Source organism: Girardinichthys multiradiatus, chromosome 22 (assembly GCF_021462225.1).
Source record: "Girardinichthys multiradiatus isolate DD_20200921_A chromosome 22, DD_fGirMul_XY1, whole genome shotgun sequence".
Taxonomy (NCBI): Eukaryota; Metazoa; Chordata; class Actinopteri; order Cyprinodontiformes; family Goodeidae; genus Girardinichthys; species Girardinichthys multiradiatus.
This window is the reverse complement of record NC_061814.1, coordinates 28,494,841-28,521,549: the sequence shown is the minus strand read 5'-3', so window position 1 is coordinate 28,521,549 and position 26,709 is coordinate 28,494,841. Positions and strand designations below refer to the sequence as shown.

Sequence of the window (26,709 nt, the reverse complement as noted above, 5' to 3'; positions counted from 1 at the left end):
CAGTGTCTTGCAAGCTTTTTCAAACCCCTTGAAATGTTTAACATTTTGTGACAATACATCCACAACCTTTTTATAGACTACCACAATATACTACAAAGGTATGCATATTTGTGAAATGAAAACTAGATTTTACATGATAATTGTTTTTTACAAATACAAATCTGAAAAGTGTGGTGTGCATTTGTATTTAGCCTCTAACTAACTTTCACTGTAATTACAGCTTTAAATCCTTTGGGGTATGTCTCTACCAGCTTTGCATTGCTTTAGTTTTAAATTTTTGTCCATTTTTCTTGAAATGGCTCAACCTCAGTCAGTTTGGATGGAAAGCATCTGTTAATGGAAAATGTTACATTCTTTAATGGATTTCAGTTTGAACTTTGACTTGACCATTATAAAACATAAAAATTGTCTTTATAATGCTTTTCTTCAGGATTGGCCTCTATTTACATTTTTCACACACCTAACTGATTTAGTTTTGAAATGAATTTCATTCAAGTAAGAAGTTTGTTTCTGGTAAGAAATGAGACAGGCATATTCCAAAAGACAATACGACAATGTTCAATGGGTATCATTTCAGAAACAAAATGTTTTTTGAATTTTATTTACATTTTAATAAAAACTGGCATGTTGAAAATTATTTATCCCCTACTTAGTAATAAATGAAAAAATCTTTATTGGCAGTACAGCTATGAGATGTTTACAGTTGCTGACAAGCTTTGTAATTTTATGCAGTGGGACCAAACCTTTGAAAATGGAGGGTGTACCTGCCGTTACCCTAATCTTTAGCTCCCTCCACAGATTCCCTTTCACAATCTAGTAAGGACTCTGGCTGTGTCACTCCAAAACAATGTCAGAAAAAAACACATTGGTAAAATTAAAATTAAAAATGTAAATCTCAATCTGCCTGGGGTTTGAATAATGGGCTTAACTGTAGCTCCAACCATCTTCCCATAAACTCAGTTTGCCCAGTTTCCCTATACCTGCAGAGGAAAAGCATCCCTAAATCATGATGCTGTCACCACCACATTTCATGAGTGTGTAAGGTGATAGGCATTCTTAGTTTTCCACCACAAATAGAATTTTACATGTAGGGCAAAAAGTAAAATGTTGCACCCCCTTTTCACACGTTTGTTGTTTCCCCTACATGGTTTGTAGAAACTGCAAATTGGTTTTCTTCTTTCCAGTCCTCTTCCTTCCAGTCCATTTATGCAATGCATCACTGATAGTTGCCGTGTGTTGATAGATTTTTCCACTTGAGTTGTTGATCACTGCAGCTCCTCCAGGGTTAACAGTTTCTATGCTACTTCTCTGATTTATAATATCCTTTGTATCTTGACTTTTAGTTCAGATGAATGGCTCTGTCATGGCAGGTTTCCAGTTGTTCCATTGTGCGACTTTTCTTTTTCAGGTTATAGATTGAACAGTTCTGTGTTGTTCAAACACCAGGATATTGTTTTTAAGTTAAAACTTTAATTTCTCCACAATTTTATCCCTGACCTATGTGTTTTGTTCCTTGGTCTTCATGATGCTATTTGTTCACTAATGTTCTCCAACTAACATTCAAGGCCTTAAGAGCAATTTAATTTATACTGAGAATAAATGGCACACAAGCGGACTCTATTCAGTTCACTTCTTATTGGTTGCAATTGATAGCCCTGGATTTCTTTTGGAGTTATCACAGATATTGGGTAAAATACAAGTACACTCCAAATTTCTCAGATCTTTCTTTGTAAAAGAATTTGAAAATCTTCCTTTCCACTCCAAGGTTATATACATTGTTGTGATGGTCTGTCACATAAAATATCGATAACATATATTTAAATTCATTTCTATTTGGTTTATTTATATAGTGCCAATTCACAACACACGTCATCTAAAGGCAATTTACAAAGTCAATTTAATCAAATAATACAGATTCCATGTCTGGGAGACAGCCGCGAGGAAAACCCAGCCAGAAACTCTGCTGCGGCTGTGGATGGCTCGGTCCCCGACAAATAGTTAGGTTAAACACTTTTCTATTTAAAGAAACCCAGCAGATTGCATCAAGTCATTGACTCCTGAATGAGCATGTAGGGACAGTGGACATTGCATTGTGTTGTTGACTTTGCAGCAATCACTGATACTGACCATGCATGTAGGGACAGTGGACATTGCATTGTGTTGTTGACTTTGCAGCAATCACTGATACTGACCATGCATGTAGTGACAGTGGAAAGGAAAACTCCCCCTCATATTGAATACATTGAAGTCCGTGATTTTAATAGGCTAAAATGTGAAAAAGTTCAAGCGGTATGAATACTTTTGCAGTAGTATCACATAAACCCGAGCTGGTGCACAGTAAGAGGGCAAATGATAGTCAGAGCCTGGAGGCTTGAATCTGATGGTTTGTCATCTGGATAGTATTACTTAATTTCCCACTGGGATGGGAACTCATTATTTCTGACTTTATCTCAGTGCTGACCTTAGGAATTGTTTCAGGAACGTTATTGGTTTGAGTCCATGCTCCCTTCTTTTTTTTAAATGTTTGCAATCCAACATGGATGGTGAATGCAAATATGATACATCACTAGTAAGGGCACAGTCCAGTCGAGGGATAGACGAATATGTCACCCTGGAATGCGGATGAAAATCACATTCACTTTTAATGCACGACACAAAGACCAAAATGATATTGATTTATTACAGGCTACATTACAGCTTTTTTCTCTCACAGAAAATGGAATGTGAGATTTTATTGATACAACATGACTAATGGCCAACAAATGCCTTTTATGTTTAACCTTTTCTCCAAAAAGATCTAATTCCTTTACACCCAACACTTAGAGGGAGAGACTCATTCAGTGACATTTGTCCTCAGATATGTCATCTTTTTTCATGTTTGCACTTTGCTCATGTGTTGGATGCACCAATAAGCTGCCTGACTCTCACATTTTTTTTCCTCTCTTGTGTCTCAGTTTAACTTTGTTGGGAAGCTGCTTGGACCACGGGGGAATTCTATGAAAAGATTACAAGAGGAGACAGGAGTGAAGATGTCCATCCTCGGTAAAGGGTCCATGAGGGATAAAGAGAAGGTAAGACACATATTGATTTGTGCTGAAATGTGGTTGTTTGGCTGTCCTAGGAGGAATGTTTAAAGAAACGCAAACACTACGGAATATTTAACAGTGAAACATAAGGTTAAATATAGAAATGATGAGTTACATTTACTACCAGATAAAGATAACCTGTCAAAATACAAAAGAACACTACAGATTTAGAAATTATGATTTCATCTATTAAGGCAAAAGGCTGTTCAATCCAACCTGGCCTTCTTTAAATAAGATTTTACCGTTAAACTGAATCAATGAATTTACTACCCTTGCCTGAAACAACAACTTTCATCAAGAATTTTCAATAACTGGGAATCTGTCTTAGATTGCTGTAGAGGAATTTGGGCTCATTCATCTCTGCAGAATAGTTTTTATTTGTCCACACTCAATAGTTTTCTATAGATTTAGTGTCCTGTTTAATGTCATCCGCCAGTATTTTCATCAGATTTCTGGCGGCATTAAAACCTACATTTTATTTTTGTTTTGAGCCATTCAGAGATGGACCTGCTGGTGTGTTTTGGATGATTGTCTTTCTTTTTATTGTTGAATCCTCAACCTTGACCCTAACTGAGGCAAGTGAGGCCGGTAGTGCTTTAGATGTTGTTCTGGGTTCTTCTGTGAATTCATGGATGAGTCATCGATGACCTCTTTTAGTGATTATAACCTCATCGCTGTTCAATGTTTTCTCCATTTGTGGATGATGCCTTTCACACTTTCCTGGAGTCACAGAGTCACAAAAATAGCTTTGTTCCAGAGTTTCTTTAGATGTGGGTACACCTTGTGAGATCTTCTAACCTACTCCATGTTGTCAGATAAATACTATTTAGGTATTTTCGTGATTATACAGACCAAATATTAATCAGATCGGGGAGTGGCTAGTGAAATGTAACCAAAAAATGAGGTAAATCACAGCTAATTCATGAATTATAAAGGGGTAATTACATTTTCCCCTACAGCCAAGTTGGTTTAGATAGCTTATTTGCCTTAATAATCTAAATCATCATATGAAAACTTCTTTTGTATAAACTCATGTGATCTTTGTCTGATTTTGTCTATTATAATGTTTGATGATCAGAAACTTTAAAGCGTGCCAAAAGCAAAGACAAGTAATTTGTAAGGGGACCGAATACTTTTTTACAGCAGTGTATATTGCACTGTTCATGTTACACTTCAGTGGCTATTTTAACGTATATATTGCATAGGTGGTTGAAATATATTATATATACATAGGTTCCACTTTACAAACCTAAATAGGGAAAAAATAATTTTCCCTCTCATGCTGTTTCACTGTATTTTCAGTAATTGCCAATTAGGAATCCAAAGTAATGAATCTCCCTGACAGAGTCATTTATCCCACTGACTTGTGGTCCCCTTGGACCAAACCAGCCACGAGGACAGACTGCCTTCTGGGTCTGGTATTCATGCTTATAACAGGTTTCAGAGTGCTACTCAGTTATGGTGCTATTAGCCTTTGATTCAGGCATCTTGACATGACAAAAGACATGAAGGCTTCCCTTCTCTTCATTGAAACTGGAGCTTTTAGGTTTCCTTAGGAGAAGACGTGGTGGTGGAAAATAATACAGGGGCTTTGAGAACAACTTTAAAGTGACTGTAATTGATAGTTTCACAAAACCATGAAGACTATTCAATTCAGTGTGAAAGGGTGTTTTTGCCTGGATTATCAGATGGACTTGTGGCTACCCACAGCTTAATGGAGCTTTGCACTTTATAATAATACAGTTCAGATCACTGTTAAGTGCAGCTGTCTGTCCAGTTTCAACATTCCTTAATGCAGGCGGTAGAAAAAAAGTTTTGAAACTAAACAATAGACTTCTTGCTGAAGTCAAAACTGTGTGTCAGAAAAGAGTTGATACAGTTTAAAAACAGAGTTGAGGAAAGGGTTTATACTGGATTGTGTACAAAAGTCAGCATTGCCATTTTAGATATGTAACCGTACTTTGTGCTCATTAAATGCAACACATAAGGTATTTTTTCTAGAAATACTTTTTCTTTATTTAGTATATACAGTCATGAAAAAGCAAGATACCCCACAACAGCATGTGTTTTTCAAACAAATTTCACATATTGAGATTTGAATTAAATTCAAATAAAATTTCTATATGTCCACAAATACATACAAAAATACTGAGAAACACAGTTAATTGAAATGAACAATAAATATTAAGATTTTTTTTAAATGTTATTTAAATATGCAATTTCTGGGGAAAGACAATTTAGGATACCCCTACATGTATTCTCACTTAAAATATCTAAAATGACAAATGTCACATCATAATATATCACGTCAGGTGCAGTTAGAACATCATTTCTGAGTATTTTGAAGAAGGTTTGCCCTGTTTAAATCTCAGACATTCAGCCTTCGGTGCTTCTGACAGTGAAAGTGAGATTGAACACCATGGTAAGATCCAAAAAGTTGTCTAAGGCCTTCAGATAAAATATTCAGTGACTTGAAAATCATAGAAACAAGAGTTATTTTAAATTCATTTTTTTATATAAAACACTTGTACTAATAACATGGAAGTTAGTGTGGCAGAGGCACAGGCTTTATTTACCCAGACGTTTAGACAGTAATAGACTCCTGCAGACAAAGGCTGGATACTGTTGTGATTTAGGTGTTTTCTGTTTGTGGTATTGATTTTGTCTACTATCTGAGCAGATCTGAAGGAGATGGAACTGACATGCAGAGGTCATGGATAAAAGCCATCCTGCCATTTAGGCAGCTGGCCACTCGACAGTGTCGAGCATTCACAGTCAAAGTCCAATTATGTATCACACATATGTCAGTGCGTTTTCTTGCAGCAAATTTTAGCTCTTTAGAACTGTGCACAAATGCAGGTCTAGCCTAATAATTCAGCTTTGTTTTTTTTTGTTTTTTCCTCTGAACAGTTTGTCATTTAGTCAATATAGCAACATATATTAATCAGGTTAACATGATACTAAAACACAAGCGTCTAGATGTTTCCCCCAAGACGAATCAAATATTGAGGGTTAGAGAAAATCATATCGCTCGAATTTCCTTAAGGTCACAAATGCCTTAAAGTTACTGTGGAACAAAATTATTTAAATTAATTAAAGAGTCAAGCATACTGAAAGAATAATAATTAATTTCTAGTATAATGTGTGGTGTCCGCTGTTTCGCTCAGAAGTGAAGTGTTAAAACATCTCATAGAAACTGTCTATGTGCAGAATTTGATCTGATCCATTGTGATCTGACAGACATGTGAACACTGCTAAAATCCTGGAGCTTTTAATTAAAGATGACCTTTGTTAAAGGACAAAAAACAGACCAGAGTTGGAATCCACAATTAGGCTGATGAAAAAAACAAGTACATGACTGACACTCCCACCTCTAAAAGCCACTTGTTCTTGGGTGAAGACCCCAGGCCTTAAGTGATGATGTTTAAGATGGATTAATTCAGATAAAAAAAGGGAAACAAGTTCCAGTTGCAGTCAGAAGTTTACATACTCTGACCATCTTAATGTTGGGTTTTTATTATTGATTTTACTACTTAACTGGTATGGACACAGCTAATAAGTACACTCTATAAGTTTTATATAGGGTTTATACTGCGAATGTTACAGAAGCTTAATGTTAGTCTACTTTAGGTTTTGATGTGTGCTTTTGATCACAGTTTTCTCTGAGGTTTAAACTAGCTTTAGTTGATTTGAGATGATGTTAGAGACCCTATCCCTTGCAAAGCATCAGTACCACTTGCAGTGAAGCTAACCATCAGTACGATACTACCCCCACCATGCTTGGCAACATCTACAGTATTAGGTTTAGTATTAGGTCTCTTTTGTTTTAGTGGCCAGATAGCTCAGCTCTTTTTTTAGGTCGTTCATATGGCCAGATGAGAATGAAGGATAGCATTTGGGATCACAGAGGCTTTTTTCTTGGTCAGTACTCTGTGTGTCCATTATGTTATAAAACTCACTTGAAATTGGACAATGACATAGGTTGCTCACCAGCTTCCACTTTATGATCAGCTCAAACATAGCATTAAATGCCCAAAATCAATATGACATTCATGAGGCGTGTAAGCAAACCCCTGAACAGAACTTTAATCTGGCTTGAAACCATTTCAAGCTGACTAGATGGCTCAAATCCAGATTTGGCACAATTGTAAATAATTATTTTTTGTGTGTAGGGTTATAACAAATTAATAAATATTTTTTAAAACAAATTCAGACTCCAGCGTAACCCATTTAATGCATTAGAAATGTCTCAATGTTAATTGATTTATTCTATTGATTTTTAGTTTGGGTAAAGAGCACAACCAGAAATAAAGCCTGGAGAAAAAGTATAAAAGCATACTCAAACATTTGCTTCCAATGTAGTTCTTGGTGTTATAACATTTAGGGGATATGACTACTAGAGTTAAAGGTGATGGCACCTTTATTAATAAAATGCCAGATAAATAATGAAATCATCTTAGGCTTAAATCTTTTGTTTATTAGAGGGACTCATGTAGAGTTTGGTTATGTACATCAGAACAGATTTTTTTCTGTCTTTGTTGTACCCAGTGTTATTTGGGTATTTTCTCATTTATCTATTTATGCACTGTTATTTAATGTTTTACAAAACAATGCTATTCAACAAGTCTGTAAATAAATATTTGACAATAAGTATGGAGGTTCAGTCATGAAATACGAAGTTTGATCTCTAAAATGTCGCTTACGTAGTACTGTGAGGACAGACAACAAAGAAACAGAATTTACAAGCAGAAAAAGATGTTTTTAAGGAACAACATTGCTTCGAATGTCTTTCAACCATATTTTAAAGTTTACCTAAAAAGTAACAGTGCTTTGCAGTTTATGTTTTACCTGTTAAATCATTGTTGTGACTGTATGGCCTATAATTCTCATCCAACTGAGCTGTTTGTTTGGTAGCCAAGTCACAGATTTCTCTAAAGACTTGTTAAGAAGCAAAACAGAGAATAATAAATGAGCAGACGTCTGAGGAGTAAACCATTTTCTTTCACATTTTTTGCATGTAGTAGCTGTTTGTTAAACATCAGCTTTGCAAGATGAAAACATTTGTTCACTTGTATTTTTTCAACCAGTTCTGCTGCTCCCAAGTGGCAGGAAAAAACTGCAAATGCTGACTCTACTCTAGAAAACACAATCATGAAATCATCTTGCTGGCAGTATCTTTTGTACAATTTATGGTGTGAATCTTCTTTAAAAAATGATCTGAAAGCTGTGCAGTTTTGTTTCATGGAAGCAAGAGTGTTTTTATGACTAATACAAAAAATAATAGAAAATAACAAAAACAATATTTCTATTGCAGTTTGTCTTTGTGGTGATTATGCCTGTCATTTTCCTTTCCTTGTTATGGAAAGTAAAAATATCCCAGAACAATGTCAGTGTTACTGCAACAATTTACATGATGACGTCTATTTAACTTTAATAACATTTAAAAACTTATACCTGAACACCTTCCAGCTTGTGCGTGATATAATTCTAAATGTTACTGCCTCTATCCAGAATTTAGACACATTCTACGACCTCAACTTCAATGTATTTTGTTAGGATTGTGTTAAACCAACACAACATAGTGAATAGCTTAATTGTAGCCTAATTGTTAATGCTCTCCTTGTTCACTCTGTTAGATTAAGTTGGACAATCATGTCTTAGTAGGTATACAATTATGCCGCACTCTTTATTTTCGAATAATTATTTTACCAACACTTTGCAAGACGTCCAAAGCTTGGGATATTGATTTATAACCAAACCCTGTTTTAACATTTTTCATCTTGATTCCTGACTTGACTGTTGTGTTGCTGATTTTCATGAATGTTCTTTTAAAAACCTCCGAGGCCATATTTATACTGGGTTTAAATTACACATGTGGACTTTATTTACCAATTAGTCAACAGGTAATTAGTTGCATTGGATTTTATTTAGGGGTATCAAATTAAAAGGGACAGAATATAAATGCAAATGCACATTATTAATATTTATTTGTAAAACGAATTTAAAACCATGTATCAGTTATTCAACAACACCACAGTTATGTGCTACTTTGCATTGGTGTATTACATGAAGTCCCAAAAAAAGATATTAAAGTGTGTGGTTGTGAAGCGTGTATATTTACATCTTTAGGCCCCTGTATAACAGATCCATTGTTTTTTACAGTTGGCATTTTACTGATTTGTGGAAATGTGTCTTTTCTTTACTTTTTCTTTACTGTTGCTTTGGGGTTCAATCTGTGTTTTTATATCTAATTGAAGGAGCAATGGTTGTGTTTGCAATGGGTCATGGCAACGAGTGAGATCAAACAAATGGCCTGTGGACAAGTGTCGACTTTTTACTTTTATTACTGAGATTTAATGAGCAAAAGAACCAAATGCACACATACCGTTAGAAATATGGAAAACATATTTTGCTAGCTTCTTGTTTGAGTTGGACATAAGATACTGGATCCAAAAGACATTGCTAATTTTGTACCCAGATAACAATATTCCAGCAACTTTGTGCAGTTAGGGCCTGATCTTCAAAAGGTCTGCGTGTAGAAAACCATACACAAACCTGTTTTCGTCCCCAAAGCTGATCTACAACCCAGGTGTAATCGGATTGCATGTGTAAAATCACCAGAACTGTGGGCGCCAACCTTTTAGCGAGTTTGTCTTCATGTATATGTAAAACATATGGAGTTTAAATGAAAATTCAACATGGAAGACTCACCATCACCTCCAGCTTCATCTAATTACTCTTCCATGCGGCTCTGCTCCACCAATCAGCGTCAAGTCTGCATTTCTCCCCGCCAATCATCCTTCAAGGCTCCGCTTTAAAAGATCTTCATCCATGGAACCTTCCGTTCTGCAGCTGAACTTTGACGTTCAGCCACGTCATGTTCGACTTCAGTCTGATGATCTGGCCACTCCTCGCGTTGTTCGCGACGGACCTTCATCCTCCTTCCTCCTTTCTAGCTCGCAAAACCATTCACCTGGCCTCCCGCTTTGGCGTCCATTCTCCCTCATTCCCAGTCCAGACCGTGCTGCATGTCTCTTGGCTCCGATCTGGATTCATCCCACCTTGCTCAGCTCTCCGCGCTCCTGCCGCAGCATGATTCTCTCCTTCTACCTCCTCCACCTTCCACCTCCTCCGGAAGCGCCCTAAAATCCTCCTGCCAAGCGTCGTCAAGGTTCACCTCCTCCACCCTGGCTCCCGCTGCACATTCATGCCTGTCTTCTGCATGCAGCTTCTCCTCTGATCTTCGTCTCTCAAACCGATCCTCCCGCACCTCAAGCTTCGACGTCTTCTTCTACTCCAGTAGAAGGTTGAGGGATGCTCAACCTTCTCTGCTTCATGCATATCATCCATGGATTCTCTCCAGCACTCCATTCATGCAACGCATTAATCCAGTCTCCAGAATAAGAAATCACTCTTCACATTGTCAACAAAGCTGATTAATTTGTAACACTCATCGAAGTTTGCTGCTCTCTCAGTAGTTTAAAGAAGGGCTTCATGTTTACATTTTGGAGTTCTACTCCAACAAAAGTTGGAGATATTTAAAGTTGTAGGACCGCTTGGACAGTCAGTTTTCTCAGTCCAAATCTAAGGAACTGGGAGTGTCTAATTTAAGGGTCCACTCATCGTTGGCCCACACTGCAAACCAGTTTGGACTTTGGTTCATACAGCTTTCAGATTTTCTCAAGGTTCGATTTCCACACAAAGCTCTTAGTGTGACTGAAGAGTCACACATAATGCAAGGCTTTAGAAGCGTGAAGATATAACCATCAGTTTTTTCAAATATTATTTTCTCCACTCAATCTGCATAAGACAAACTGATTTGAGATCGATTAGTTATTTTGTCTGGCTGAATTCCTCACTCATATTCATAACATTGGCAGGTTTTAACTTTAACAACTCATTTATGTTAGGAATCTTCAACAGTGTAGGAAGCTATATTTGCTCAGTAGAGCAGATCTATTTTTGTGTCTTTTAGAAATGGTGGCACTTGCAAGATTAGGTTTGCACATTTAGCAGCCGCTAACAGCATTGTGCATCTGCCCCTCAGTGACCCCCTCAGAGAGTCAGAGGTATGGAAGAAACAATAACTTTTCATGAAATTCATAAAGGTAAGAGAAACCAGTACAACTCAGAACCATTAATTAAAGTCTTTCAAGTGTGTGTCAGGCGCAGCTATTTCTTTTCCCTCTCGTGCTCCTTCATATAAGCCGATCCCTCACTCGTCTACCTTGTCAGTTACAGTCAGGCCTCCACGCCTTCTCAGGATTACATCATTTCCCCTCCACGCCTTACCAGGCTCGACAGGTCTCACTCTCTCCTTGTAAGGCTCAGCTGATTCTACATCCTCCACAACAATCAGGTTGTACCATTCCGTCTCCAAGCTCAGTCAGCTTCGTCCTTTCTCCTCCACGCGTTAGGCTCTGCTTAGCTCTTACACTCATCTTCTTGTTATGTTTCCTTTTCCCTCGTCCCTTAGCCAGTTTCTCATCCTTCCTCTTCTGCGCCTGTCAGGTTCACTTCATGCACTCTTCTCTCCTCCCTTCTTCCCCTTCATTTGTATATCTTTCAGCTCGGTCTTGCTCTGCATTTTTTGGGGGAAGACATATCTAATCTTAACCCTATGATGTTCAAGCCTTCTACGGGCTTCTCAGGTTAGGTGAATTTACTTCCCCTATCAATTTGTTTGTTCCATCTAGAAATTTAGCCTTCTCAGACCTCAGGTCCTGATCATTTCAAACTCAACCTTAACATACCAAAGGGAAAGTCCTATGTTTCATCTGTATTGTTCGCCTCTATGGCCCGTTCTGCTCATCTCAAGCACGCGTGAATCCACTCTTAAAACATTGCAAACTTAGCTCGCCCAGCATGCCCCTCTTTCTCACTCTAGAAGGAGCCCTCATGTCCGCCTCCTGGTTCTTTAGGTTTTGAGGCATCTTTAGACTAGTACAACCCGCTTCCTAGTCAGGTCTCAAGTCACTTACTTAGAATTGGAGCTGCTTCTACAGCAGCAACCCAAACGTTTATACAGCTTTCCTCCATCAACTCGGATGTTGACCTTCTTCAGCCACGGTCGCCAGACTTCCACTCTGTGCTAGCTGTTCAATGATCTCCTAGCTCTTAGGTATGAGCTTCCAGCACTAACTGGTGGTGGTTGGCCTTTCAGATCTGTCTCTTCCTTCTAATCTGTTTGCTGATTTAACCTTTTTAATCCTGATGGGTCCTCATTCCCTGACATCCTTCAGCTGCAGAACCTTTCTATCTTCACGCCTATTCCTCTCAGTCTCCGCCTCATTTTTCTCCTCTACAGGCACCATCGTTAATTAGTTATTTTCTTTTCTTAGATCTTCAGCCCCATCTACGCCTTGTCAGGCACAGCCCCATCTACGCCTTGTCAGGCACTGCCCCATGTACGCCTTGTCAGGCACAGCCCCATCTACGCCTTGTCAGGCACTGCCCCATGTACGCCTTGTCAGGCACAGCCCCGTCCAAGCCTTGTCAGGCACAGCCCCGTCTATGCCTTGTCAGGCAAAGCCCCGTCTACGCCTTGTCAGGCACTGCCCCGTCTATGCCTTGTCAGGCACTGCCCCATCTATGCCTTGTCGGGCACAGCCCCGTCCACGCCTTGTCAGGCACTGCCCCATCTACGCCTTGTCAGGCAGAGCCCCATGTAAGCCTTGTCAGGCAGAGCCCCATGTAAGCCTTGTCGGGCACAGCCCCATCTACGCCTTGTCAGGCACAGCCCCATCTACGCCTTGTCAGGCACTGCCCCATCTACGCCTTGTCAGGCAGAGCCCCATGTAAGCCTTGTCGGGCACAACCCCATGTACGCCTTGTCAGGCACAGCCCCATCTACGCCTTGTCAGGCACAGCCCCATCTACGCCTTGACAGGCACAAACCCATCGACGCCTCGTCAGGCACAGCCCCATCGACGCCTCGTCAGGCACAGCCCCATTGACGCCTCGTCAGGCACAGCCCCATCGACGCCTCGTCAGGCACAGCCCCATCGACGCCTTGTCAGGCACACTAACCTATTTCTTCTCTCTAGGTTCAAATAATCCCTTCTTCACGGCCGTTATTCGAATCTTTATAAACCTCAATAACTTCCCTTCCTTTCTCATTTCCGGCCTCGGCCCCAGCCTCTGCCCCTTTTTTTTGGGGGGGGGGGACACATGTCTAAATCTAATCCTAAGATGTTTCAATGCATGTCATTATCACCATTCACGTCTTCCACTGCGGTCCACGTGCCAAAGAAATAAACATTCACAAAAAAACTTTATTTAACCTCTATTCTGCAGCTGAACCTTGACCCTCTTCCACCCCATCTCCACCATTTGGCTTCCAAACTCTTTCCAAATTTCCTCAGGCCTCCACTCCACCACCAGGATCGGATCCCAGGGGGGGAAGACATCTCTAAATCTAACCCTAAGATGTTCATTCAAGCGCATGTCATTCTCAGCCTTCACGTCTTCCACTGGGGTCCGAGCGCCAAAAAAATAAACATTCACTAATAAACTTTTCTAATTGCATTCCTGTCTTCTCTTTGTGAGTCTTTCCAGGTTGAAATGATAATGACCCAACTGCGCAAGTTTATAGGAGGAGGATATGCAAATGTAATCCTTTCCTACCCACAACGCGATTTATCAGACCTGAAACGGATTGCGGGTGCTGCTTTTGCGTTTAGATTTAGCACGTTTAAAATGCAGGTACTAACTGGAACGCAAAAATGTTTGCTGTCACTTTGGCCAGAAGAAGTTATAGATAGAATAACAGATGATGGGGAAAGAGAATTGGCTGTACACATGTCATCATATTTGGGTTGTCAAAAATAAAAATAATAATAGAGGATCCTACATTGAGGATTCTATGTAGGATTATTGTAGGTCTGATTTGCAGCCAATCCCAAACAGAAGCCATGACATATCTCCTATGATAAAACTCCTCGCAACCCTTTTTTCTTGCATCTGGATCATTCCAGCGCATCATCGCTGTTAGATCATCTGCTGCTGAAGCACAAACCTGATCATGCAGAGGTGTGTACATAACTTATCATCTGCCAGAGAAGCGTGACAACCTAACTGTAATTGCACATCATGCAAAGGACCCACTGTGCTTTGATGTTGATAATATAATTAATAGGAAAGACTTAAAGTCATTATAAGGCTGGTTAAATTCATCATTTGCAAACTGAATGCTTAAATCATTTCTTAGAATGCGAATAATCACAATTTTAAGGCAGCTTTTCCATGTGATGACAAAGACAGTGTATGCTTTAACCTTGTCACTAAACAAAACACATTGCAATGGCGGAGCAATTGGAGCTGGATCAGTTTTGTTACGTTGTTTAAATGTGAACATATGCCATGGGAGGATTTATACAGTGTGCTTTTTAGTATGAATACGTTTAAGTTTATACACAATTATGTCAAATGCTAGTATCATGTAAATATTAGTTTAAAATTGAATCTCTGTTCAAAAAGACAAATTTCCTTCACTGACTCCTTTTTTTTTTTTAACAGGAAGAAGAGCTGCGTAAAAGCGGGGAGGCCAAATACGCCCACCTGAGTAATGATTTACATGTGTTAATTGAAGTCTTTGCTCCACCGGGAGAGGCCTATTCCCGCATGAGTCACGCCTTGGAGGAAATTAAAAAATTTCTTGTTCCGGTAGGTTTATTGCTTTACCCTGATTCTCCCTCCTGTTCTTTTTTTTTTTTTTTTTTTTTTTTGCTGTAAGAGAACAGTAGTCACTACTGCTGACTATATTGTTTCTCCACTAGACCTATTAATTTTTTCTGGGCTCAGAATATGCAAGGTTTTGTTTACATAAGTAGATATAGGCAGAAGGGTTTATCTCTCTTGCTGTACATGTTGTGGCCTTTGTTACAAAGAAGAAATAATTTATTCTGCAATTAAAATGCAGTATGAAACAACTTGCAAGACTTCAACAACTCAGCCTGAAGAACCTTGCTGTAATTAGTGTGCATGTTGCGTATTCTCGCTGAGTCTTAGCTGTAAATATTAATTAAGCTTTGCAAATGTGACAAGCCTAAGAGAGGAGTTGTACTGGATGAATCTACTTCATGGGGTTCACACTTCTTCCTGTTCTGAGCCAGCACTCTGTATGCAAACTGGGCCAGCAAGATGATGATGATTATACTGCAACTGCACTGAGGATTAAAACCTTTTTCCAAAGAGGTTAGGATGCTGTGTAGTATAGATTAACACAGAATGCAGTAATTTCCAAACCATTTGAACCTCCTATTTAATTTAAAAAGTGCTAAAACAACATTAGATGTTAAAAGCAATTTATGGCCTTTTTGAGCATGGACAGCTGTTATAAGTTCCTTCTTTCACCTAAACATTTTTAACAGTGCCAAGTCACACATTCCAACATTTAAAGAGTTTTTAGTCACATTTGGATTATTTTTCAATTATCTTAATATTATTTTTATGTATATTTAGTTCTAATAACAACTACTTTTTTATAGTTTTTTAAGATGACTTTGTGTTTGCAGATGTTTTCTTGTGCTTTTGGAAAAATATCTCAAAAATAAACACGTTTAAATAGAAGTCAGTGCAAAGTAAAGGTCTGCCGTAAAGTTAAAGCTGAAAGTTTTGCTTATCTGTTATGATAAGTGAAAAAATATATTGAACACATCAGTGTTTCCTCTGTAAATATATTTCTGATGGGACTATTGACGTGAAATTAAATCCAGATTTCGGTAACAAGTAAAGTGATCCATGAATACAAAGAAATCAATCTAGTTGCATGCATTGCTCAGGTGTTTTTTGACCCATACTGTCTTTAAATCTTCAATATCCTTGGATGCTCTTCTATGCACTCTGTTTTTCCTTTTTTTTTTCAATGGGTTTCAATTGGATTCGAGTGGGGTAATGGCCAGGGCCGTTCCAGCAGCTATATATTCTTTCTCTGAAACCAGCAGAAAGTTTTCTAGGCTGTGTTTGGAATAATTTCCTTTAGAAAAAATACTTTTTATTCATTTTATTTTGAATTTCTAATTAAAATGTCTCTTTAAATTTTTTGCTTCAATTATATGAAGTCTGCCAGTACAATATGATGAGAGACAGTCCCCAACCATGATGTTCTCACCTCCAAATTTAATTGCGCAGTCCCGTTTTTCATCCAAACATAGTGTGCACAATAACATTAAAAAATCAATTTTGGTCTTATTTTATTTGGTTTATATTCTCCTAGTATTTCATTGGCATGTCCTATTGTTCTGCAGCCAACTTTAAGGGAGCTTCAACTTGCTTTTGCTTGTGCAGTGCAGTCTTGCACAGTGAGGTTATCTAGAATCCATAATGGATGAGTGCAAGTGTCCCTCTGGCTCTGCCAGAAAGCTTGTGAGGAGCACCTGTTCATGGCTGATTTATGGTGAAAGGATTTCCTTTCACTTCAGGATTTTGCCCAAATGGTGCTTGCTGGGATATGTGGAAATATATAAAAAGAAATAGTATGTTTTGCAACAATAAGGTTGCAAAGGTCTTAAGAGAGCTCTTTGCTTTTACCCATTATGAGGTGCTTCCTGCTTGACACCTTGGTAATGAGAAACCCTTTTATAGGTCAATAAGGACTAAACAATTTGATATTAATTGATGTTGACAGTGGGAAGAATTATTTTCTAAAAATTGACAGATTTTAACAATTTTCTTGGATTTTGTCTTTTCACATTCTCGTTTTCTGTTCTATACCTACTGTGTCATTCCACTTTATTCCACATAACTTAATTTATTGATTTATTAGTTTTAATCTCCTTATATGTGTGGATTACTTGGGATGTTACCGATTTCTGCTGTGAATTTTCTGTCAATGGGATCATCAAAATTATATTTCCTAAGAACATTCTAATTTTTTTTTTCGTCTCTGTTACTGTGGTAAAATCAAGACATTGTAAAAATGAACCCCTCATGTTAAGCTTAATTTTATTTAAACAGCCCATTGCTCTTTAAAATCAAATTATGAATCTTTGGTTCATCAAATCATTTATTGAAACGACCTGTGCAGAATCGTGTTGTCAGGAATCAGAGTATTATTGGAAGTTTTACATATAACAAAACTTTTAGAACTTCCCTCTCTCTCAAAGCTGAGATAACTTTCATGCTCATAAGTTTTTTAGTTTTTTTAGTAGCTCATTTGCTCCTTGCATATAATACTGTCATCCATCTGTCCTAGTAAAAAGAAAGAACATTTATTTTTGTAAAATAAAATGCTAATATGTTTCATGTGAGCCTGAGAATAATAAAAAGAATTCTGCTGCCAGAGCCAGAGCTTCTGCTCTAGCTTTATTGCAGTAGTTTGGAAAAAGATGAGACATTAGGCTATTGTTAAAATTTCTGCCACATTTTTTTAATTAGAATACAAGCAGAATGGACAGTAATGGAATAAATATCCATATCTGTAAGAATAAACAGCATGAATCCTTTGTGAAGATCTCCCACCATAAATAATAATGCAGAATTACTGGAAAGGGACCAGAGATTCTTAGATAGAAAGCCATTGATGTACATTGTAGTTTTACACAGTATTTACACTGTAGTTGTAAATGATTAAAAACCTTATCTTGGCTTACTTTTGTAAAGCTTTTTATAAAGCACTGATTAGTAGAACAAAAAAACATGATATTGCTTATATGCAGTCTCCAAATATTTTGTTAGACTGGAACTATGTATTCCTATTTTTAACAAGCACCATCTCTCCATGCCGACTGAACCCAAAAATAAAGACATTGTACCTTCTGTTATATGGAACTTGCTTGCTGCCTTAGGGATCTTATGGATTTACAACTAAAGTCCACGCAAAACAACACAACAGGCACCTGCCAGTATCTATAGTGACAGATGTTTTATGCCTCTGGTGAAAAAAGAAATCACTGTCCTGCTGTTTTGCTTTCTTATTGATATTCTCTGCATTAGGAGCTATGTTGTAAAAGCCAACCTGTCATGGTATTGCTTAGCAATAGCTGTGCATATATAAAAAACACATGTGCATAATACTGCCTGTAGAACAAACAGAATAAATGTTCATGGAGAGGAAGCATGTACAGCTGAACCCAGATACTTACATGTATGAAAAGACATATTGTCTTTTTTTCACTGTCTGAGAGGATGATTTCCTCCTTACAGTTAAGATTGACATATAAAATTTACATCAGACTAATAAAAAACATTTTTATACAGAACTCTGGGTTTGATCAAAAGTAGGTTTATTGCCTGCTTAAAAGTAATTATTTTCAAAAGGTACTTTGGATCTGACAAGTGAGCTTCAAATGCATATTTTAATTTATTGAATATGAATGTATATATATATTTTTTTTCTCCTGGCCTCTCCTGTACAACAGAATATTGTCGACTCAATAAAATGTATTAGAAAAGAGTTTAGTCAGGAGAATATCAGGGCTAAATTCAAGATCTTGCAAAAACTGTGCCAGATTTAATCTGGCTGGTTCCAGTTGTCTTTCCACCCCTACTGGTGTGACAATATGCTTTACAAACCAAGCTGAACTCGACATGAGGCAGCAGACTGGAAGGTAAGGTTTTCTCTTACAAATTACCATATGAGAAGTTTAAGCTGCTGGTTGCAAAATTGCATCAAAGTATGTGTATGTGGGCCGGATGAATGACTTAATATTCTCTCTTAAATATGTTTCAGTCCTCTTCTAATATTCTTGAATTGATTTCGAAAAGCCATTTGATGTAACAGAGTGTTTCCTTTGTTTAAATCTCAAATTTCTCTATCGGAATTTTACATCAGTGTGTTTCTAATTCATTAAGTCCTGGACAAGAATTTGACTCAGTAGCTACTAAGGAGAGCATTTTCTTTACTGCTAAGTTCATTTTAAGAGAAGTCTGAAAGACTGCTGCAAAGCAAGCTCTGACAACAATAATCAGTGCATCAAAGTAAGTAAAATAAAAGCAAACAGAAATGTAATTTTTGTGCTAAACACTGAGGGAGGAGTGCAATTTCCTTAATTTTGTCCATTTGTTTTGCAGGTTATATTTGCTTGCCAGTTGTCCTCTCCTCAAAGTCAAATTCCTTGTTTGTACTCACAATCTTGGCCATTAATGTTGATTCTGATTCTCTGTTCAAACATAGTTGATTCAATAGTGATCAAGAAAGTGAAGCAAATTTTCCAACTTTTTATAAGAATTTAACTTACATTAAACCAGATGTTCTGGTCTGTCAAGGCTTTTCTGAAGCTTTAAATACATCTTTCTGGAGGAATCATCCCAGCCAGGCATTTCTGAATCAGTATGAGATTCTGCAGGTTGCAACAGACAGTGGAATGATGCATACCTTTATATAGGTCATTTAGAGAAGGAAAGTATTGATTAAAGCTTTGTCAGATTATAAAATTACAAGATTTAATTTTCACAAATATACTGGACTAATGTGAGAATAATAATTCGGGAATAAAAAATGAAACACTGCATGATTGCATCCCATTAATTTCACTTAATGAAATAAACACAGGGCCCTACCCTAGCACGCTGTGCACCTGCTTGCCATCTCACCCCTGCTGTGGTGCACCTCACTTAAGAGATTATTCTGTTTATTAAACTTTAATAAATTTTTTTGTGAAATTACTTTCAAAATTATCAGGCAGACCTCATAAAAAGTAGATAAATGTACCTTCTGGGACATCCCTGACCCAATTTTTGAAAAGTTAGTTGTGCAGCAGGTAACTCCTTTCCCTTTTTTCCTGCATCAAAATTACTACCATTTTTTACCAGATGATAATTTTTCACAATCTGTGTAATGCAAACAACTCCAGTCCAACTGCAAAGTTATTTTGCTCTTGCAGTAATTTATGTAAGTATATGTAAACATACATTCATAATAAATAGAATATGCCTATCGATGAGGCTCGTTCACAGATTAAAAGTACTTTTTGGGGGTGCGGCGCATGGCATAGCGGTACAGCACGCGGCCCATTCACAGCGGCCTTGGTTCTTGGCAGAGCCATCCTGGGCTTGAGTCCCGACCCTTATTCCACTTCATATTTGTCTACTTTGGAAAGATTACAAAATTAAAGGCCACTAGTGCAGCAAATAAATTGACCTGTTGAAAATACCAAAATTTAAGCATGTATTAAACTTTTCATTAACTCAACATTTCTGGATAAAAAATGTTTTTTTTTTATTGGTCTAATGTAATATTCTAACCTTAAATGTCATGTTTTCATTAGCTGTAAGTGGAAAATCATCATAATTAGCAAAAATAAAGACCTGAAAAAATCTGTCTGCATCAAATTATTCTACATAATGTGTTTCACTTAGTCAACTGAGTTACTGAAATAAATAAACTTTTCAATAATAATCTGATTTATTGAATGGGTTGTAGGTGTGCTTTCCCCTAAATGCCTGCATAATACCTTATTAAAACCACAAGCTTTTTGCTTACTAGAGTTCTTTGAGAGCATATCTGCTCTAGTGTTTTCTTTCTGAATTATCCAAACTTAGGTCTGCAGACATTTAGCACCTGCAAATACCTTTATAATTTTTTTGGCTGAAAGTGGGACGTACTTAAGAAAGACAGGCTATCCTGCACTTAGCTGGATGACCCGGCTGCCTTAATCTCACACCAATGCCTGAGGAACTATTATCACACTCAAACCAAATACAACCACATACATTAATTTGTTTTAGGGCTGGCCTCTTATTAAAGCCAGAGTGATTATGTATTCTAATATATGTATGGCATTGGTGCTGTTTACTGATTTAATTAATTCTAAAATATTATCACCCAAAATTAAATGTTTTAGTAAATGTATTGTTAAAGCTAACAAGAAAACCAAAATCATTCAATGATCAGCACGATTTCCTCTGCATCTAATGAGGCTAAAATTGTTCTACAGATATGTAGAGATGCTCCAAAGACAGTGTTATGTGCAAATGTTCTCATTAAACATTTTTAACATTTAACATTTGTTTGTGTATATAGGAAATATTTGCATCTGGCTCTTAGGAAAACAAAACTCAATTTCCTCAGCTAGTGCAAGTCATGACATGTCTATAAGGTTTCTAAAATCTCCCTAACTTGTTTTATCATTTATCATATGTTGTGAGGTCTCTAAGGTAAAACTGATGTGCTATCCTTTAATTTAACCAAGTTTTCTGAATTTTCTGCTGTGAAAAATAACTAGAACAGCAGATTTTGCTAAGTCAAAAGGGCTGACCTCATCAGCCCCACCATCATTTTCTCATGAAGGAGTTATTTCTTAATGTGGGATTTTCTCCCCTGCTCAAATTATGAGTATTTGTTTAGAAAATATGCTACTCCAATAAAATATTTTACTTTTAATAATAGTCACATCTATGACGGGGGTATCAAATGTGAAGGCTGCTATAATCATAAATAAAATATACGGAATGCATATTCAGCTAATAAATATTTCTGCAATCATTATGCTCATATGGCTGAGCTTAAAGACAGAAATGCACTTGAAAAAAATAAAGCAGTGCTATACACCCAAATCCAGGGGTGCCTGGTATTACCACACTTCATCTGTTGACCTGGTAAAGTCTATATTTAGCTTCATGAAGGGCATTGAGATTGTCCAAGGTCATGCATGGTCAGAATTAATCACAGAGAGCAAACAGTCTGCCCTGAGAAGTCTCCGTATGGGGTTTATCTCTGTGCACTCATACTAGCACCTTTGTCAACAGTCAGTTTTGACAAGCTCTGGCTGCTTTGTTGTCCCTTGGATCAGCTGCCAGCTTCCCTATTAAGAGCTCTACCAGTCCCTTTCAAACCAACCAATTGACAACTGCAGCCTTAGTGGTTCATTAAAAAAAGAGGCACATGTGCAGCTTGATAAAGGTTTTTGAACTCTACCAAATTGATTTGTCCTTTCATCAATGACACATGGATGTGAAAGATATAGGTTTGTTCTATTGTGGAACCAGTTAATTTAAATTACAGTATCTCTTTGGGCTTTGGTTTAATAATGGATATTTACCTGTTGCAGTCCATCCAACAAGTCTGCAAATAACCTTAACATCTGTGTGATGTAGATACGAAAAATATTTTTGATTTTGCTGCTAAATGCTTTAAAAAGAGCTGGAAGATAAACATTTAAAGTCAGTCAAGAAAGCAATATAGCAGTTTTGTTTCACATAGAAGATATCATTATAGAAATAGAAAGTGATTAATAGACAGCCAAATTGCTTCTGATAAAGAAGTTAGGTTCAGTTTTCCACAGCAGTTGTGAATTATGTTTGATTATAAATTACACCCATTAAAAGTATTTCCACTTTCTCTGTCAAACACACAGAAAAAGCAAACAAAGGCTTACCGGTATAACTGTCAGTGATATAAGAATAAAAAATAAAAGGCAGCAAAACAAATCTTTTAGTAATACAGAAAAAACAAGCCTGTTAATCTGTCAGGAATGACAAGATAATGAATATTTTGTGTTTGTTCCTCTGCTCTTTGTCTGCTCTGTAATGATCCACGACATATTTGTTGATAGGCTGAAAGAGATAATTTAAAAAAAAATGTTAGAGAACATAAATAAAACAACAAAATCATGAAGACTAAGAAACACCAAGGTCAGGTCAGAAGTAATGTTGTAGACTACTGGATTGCAGAATTAGGCACCACTGCAAACCTAACAAAACATGGCCATCCACCTAAATTGACAGAACAAGCAAGTAGAGCATCAGTCAGAAAAGCCGCCAAGAGTTCCAAGTTAACTCTGGAGGAGCTGCAGAGATCCACAGCTCAGGTAGGAGAATCTGTTGACAGCGTATTCCACAAATGTGGCCATAAAGGATTCATGGCAAGAAGAAAGGCATTGTTGTATTGTTTAATTTTAGAAAGTCCAGACCTAACTCTAACAAAGGATTTTTGGCAAAATTTAAAATGTTCTCCATCCAATCTGACTGATCTTGAGCTATTATGCAAAGAAGAGTGTGCAAAGAAATCATTCTGTAGAACTGGAAAAACTGGTATAGACATACCCAAAAGATGTGCTGCTGCAGTTAAACAAAAGATGGTTCTTCAAAACAATGACTCAGGAGAAGAACTAAGAACATATGCATGCCACACTTTTTTTAGATTTCTATTGTAAAAAAACAGTTGAAAACTGTTTGTCTTTCCTTCCACTTCACAAGTATACACTACTTTATGCTGCTTTATCATAGAAACCCCAACGGCCTGTGATGAAGTTTGATGCTGGAACAAGGGGAAATGTGAAAGTCAAAGAGGCAGAAATAGTTTTGTAAGACACTGTATTTTGTCTCCATACATGGCAAATCATTTGATTTCTGCAAACTATTGATGGAATTATTCTATATTTTTTACTGCAGTCACCTAAACCCCAGTCCTTCTGAGGAATATTAATCATACTTAATGTCTTTGTCAAGAGTTATAACCACAACAACAAAAGAGGGCATGCTTCATCAACTATTTAATGCCTAACAACACTGTGTTTTTTCTGTGTGTGTCAAGATAATTTTCATTTGCTGCTGGTAAAACCATCTGTTTCAGTCAGAAGACAGATGTCCTTTCTTTTGGTATGTAAGACATAGTCTCTATTGCTTCCACAGGACTACAATGATGAGATCAGGCAAGAGCAGCTGCGAGAGTTATCCTTGCTGAACGGATCCGACGGGACGAGCAGAGGGAGGAGCATACAAGGAAGGAGCCTACGGACAACTACCACAGCATCTATAATGTAAGGCGGCAACTTAGATTTAAACCTAAATAAATTTGTGAATAAAGCTGATAAATCGTATGTGTAAATTAAGGATCTCTGATTAGTACCCTTTTTCCCTTCTGGAGGTCGCACTTTATTTAGAATGCAGATTCCTCTAATTACACATCGACGCAAATGCACCCATCAAGTCGATCACATGTGAGCAATCTAAACCTATTGTTGCATTGGGTCACACTATAACTTGCTTCATTAGCTAAGTCTGCATTTTTACTATAAACACAGAAACATAGAAAGAAAATAGGGATGAGTTTAATTGGTGCACCTTAGCCGTGATGCAACGTGAGTCTGGGCTTTATTCACAGAGAGTATTTGGCAATGGCAGGATTAAAGCCGCTTCCTGTCGGAGGGTTCTACAATTCGGCACAAACTGTTGGTATCAAGGTATGTTAAGGTTTTCAAAAGTTATAGTTTAAAACAGCTAACAATTAGTGGAAACTAATTGAGTGTAAGCCGTTACTTTTATTTAGGTAACAGAGTTTTAAAATGGCACCTGTCAATCTACCAGCTGGTTAGCCAGCTGTCTTAAACTGTCATTATGTTACCTTGAAGCCATCATATTTTTACTCGAGGTTATTAAACCATCAGAAACCCATATCGTTGCATCTACAATTATAGGGGTTTCTTTTCAGAATAAAATGACAATAACTAGATTTAATGCAAATTATTTTCATTTAACTTGGAAGTTTGTTTCTGACATGAAATGAGACAGGCATCTCTCAAAAGATAATAAAATTATGCCAAACGAGAATCAATTTCGAACAAATAAAGTATCTGTTTTTATTTACATTTAATAAAAACATTTGCATGTTGAAAATTGTTTTTATTCTTCTCACTTATCAGCAGGAAAATCTTCACCATTACAGCAATCAAGCCCTGCATGTAATTGCTGATCAGCGTTTTCAATATTTCCACTTGTATTGTGATCATTCATCTTTTATGATGAACTGCAAATCTTTGAGGTTAGAAGGAATCTTTGCCATCGCCCTAACCCTAATCATAGATTCCTTTGGTCAGAACTTGAAACTGGGCCACTCAAAAACTGTAAAATTACTTCTAGTCAGAAAAACAACTTGGTAAAATTGAAAGATCACCTTAAACCTAAATCTGCCATAGGTATGAATCATTCTGGGCATAAATGTTTATCCTGACAATGTCAAGATCCATCTTTAGTGATGTTCTCGATGTTTGCTTATAAAGCCTACAGTGCAGCTGGTCACTTTCATTCCTGTGTTTCTCATGTGTCAACGTTACTTTCTGCATTCAGGCAGCAGAAAATATTTCACATTGTCTGCTTTCTGGTATTTGAAAATCTGATACATTTTTCTCATCCTGTAATTTGCATATATATGTAAATATGGGCATACTAGCTCATTCAAATATAAAAAAATTGTGTCAGAGCTTGGCAGGACAATTTTAGGAACAGAATTTCTTTTACATGGCCTTTTAGCAGCACGAGAGAATTGCTTTGTAAATATACCTGTCATCTAGAACAACATCTTTCAATAACATACAGGTCTTGACAATAGGGTTGAATTAACAATATGTCACGATGTGGTTTTGGATCGGACCAAAGTGCAGACAAGAGCTTGGCAGGATCATCTTTGTTGTGCAAAGATTTATTTTACAAGGTCAAAAACGTAGCAAAATCACTGCAGGTTTCCCAAGGCAAGGCGTGGCAAAAAACAAAGCATAATCATGGACAAGAACGAGGTGTGACGAACACAAGGAACCAGCAACAAACAATGACACAAAACCAACTAATATACTGAGGGATAACAAAGGGCAGGTAATCAGAGAAAACAGGGAACAGGTGTGACAAGGAGGCAGAGAAGCAGAAGGAACAGGTGAAACAAATACAAAGGCTGAGGATGGGCAAAGTAACTAATAAGCAATAAACAGAAACACAGACCAAGCAAACCTATAGACAAAGATAAATAATCAAATGAGGAATAAGAAAACTAGAATAATCATGACTAAAATAAACAGAGAAACTAGAGGGAACATAGGAACAACAATAACAACCTATGAACAAACAAAGAACCCATAAAGAAAACCTGAATACAAAAGTAAACAAACCTAACCACACTGACTGAATTAACTGGAAAGGAAACAGAAAATAAACTAGTAAACAAGAAGAGTGCAAAGGAACAAATAATAAAACACAATTAAACACAAAGATACTAAAGAGAAATAAAACTAGAGAATCCAGGGAAGACCAAGAACTATAATAATTACAATAATAATAATAATAATAAACCATACCAAGTAATAAGAAAACAACCATAAAAAAACTTAATGAGGGAGGAGAACAACAAAACACCAGGAGGCAGTAGAGGCAGCAAAACAAACTAATAAACAGTCAGTCAGTCATTTTCTACCGCATATTCCATAGTGGGTCACGGGGGAGCTGGTGCCTATCTCCAGCAGTCTATGGGCGAGAGGCAGGGTACACCCTGGACAGGTCGCCAGTCCATCGCAGGGCAACACACAAACAACCATGCACACACTCATTCATACACCTAAGGGCAATTTAGAGTGACCAATTAACCTAACAGGCATGTCTTTGGACTGTGGGAGGAAGCCGGAGTACCTGGTGAGAACCCACGCATGCACGGGGAGAACATGCAAACTCCATGCAGAAAGACCCCAGGCCGGGAATTGAACCCAGGACCTTCTTGCTGCAAGGCAACAGTGCTACCAACTGCGCCACCATGCAGCCGCTTAGTAGAAACATCTAGACAAAATAAACCATTACAAGAAACCATAAAACAAAGTCCAAAATGTCACTCCGTGACACAATAGGGTTGCATTAAGTCAAGAGAAAAAAGGGAAACACATATGTCTGTTTAGACCCATAGAAGGCGTATTCATATTTGTTAATC

At 37.4% G+C, this 26,709-nt stretch overlaps 1 protein-coding gene across 2 annotated transcripts in view; it reads left to right on the top strand.

Moving 5' to 3' along the window:
- The window catches only part of khdrbs2 (KH domain containing, RNA binding, signal transduction associated 2), a 132,391-nt gene that overhangs the window by 66,230 nt on the left and 39,452 nt on the right, over positions 1 to 26,709 (top strand). For both annotated transcript variants that reach the window (XR_007035886.1, XM_047350679.1), the window contains exons 3-5: positions 2,955 to 3,071; positions 14,604 to 14,750; positions 23,658 to 23,785. Coding sequence is in view for 1 of the 2 variants with exons in the window: in XM_047350679.1 (XP_047206635.1) it covers positions 2,955 to 3,071; positions 14,604 to 14,750; positions 23,658 to 23,785 (392 nt within the window). In the remaining variant the exon portion in view is untranslated. The remainder of the gene's footprint in view (positions 1 to 2,954; positions 3,072 to 14,603; positions 14,751 to 23,657; positions 23,786 to 26,709) is intronic.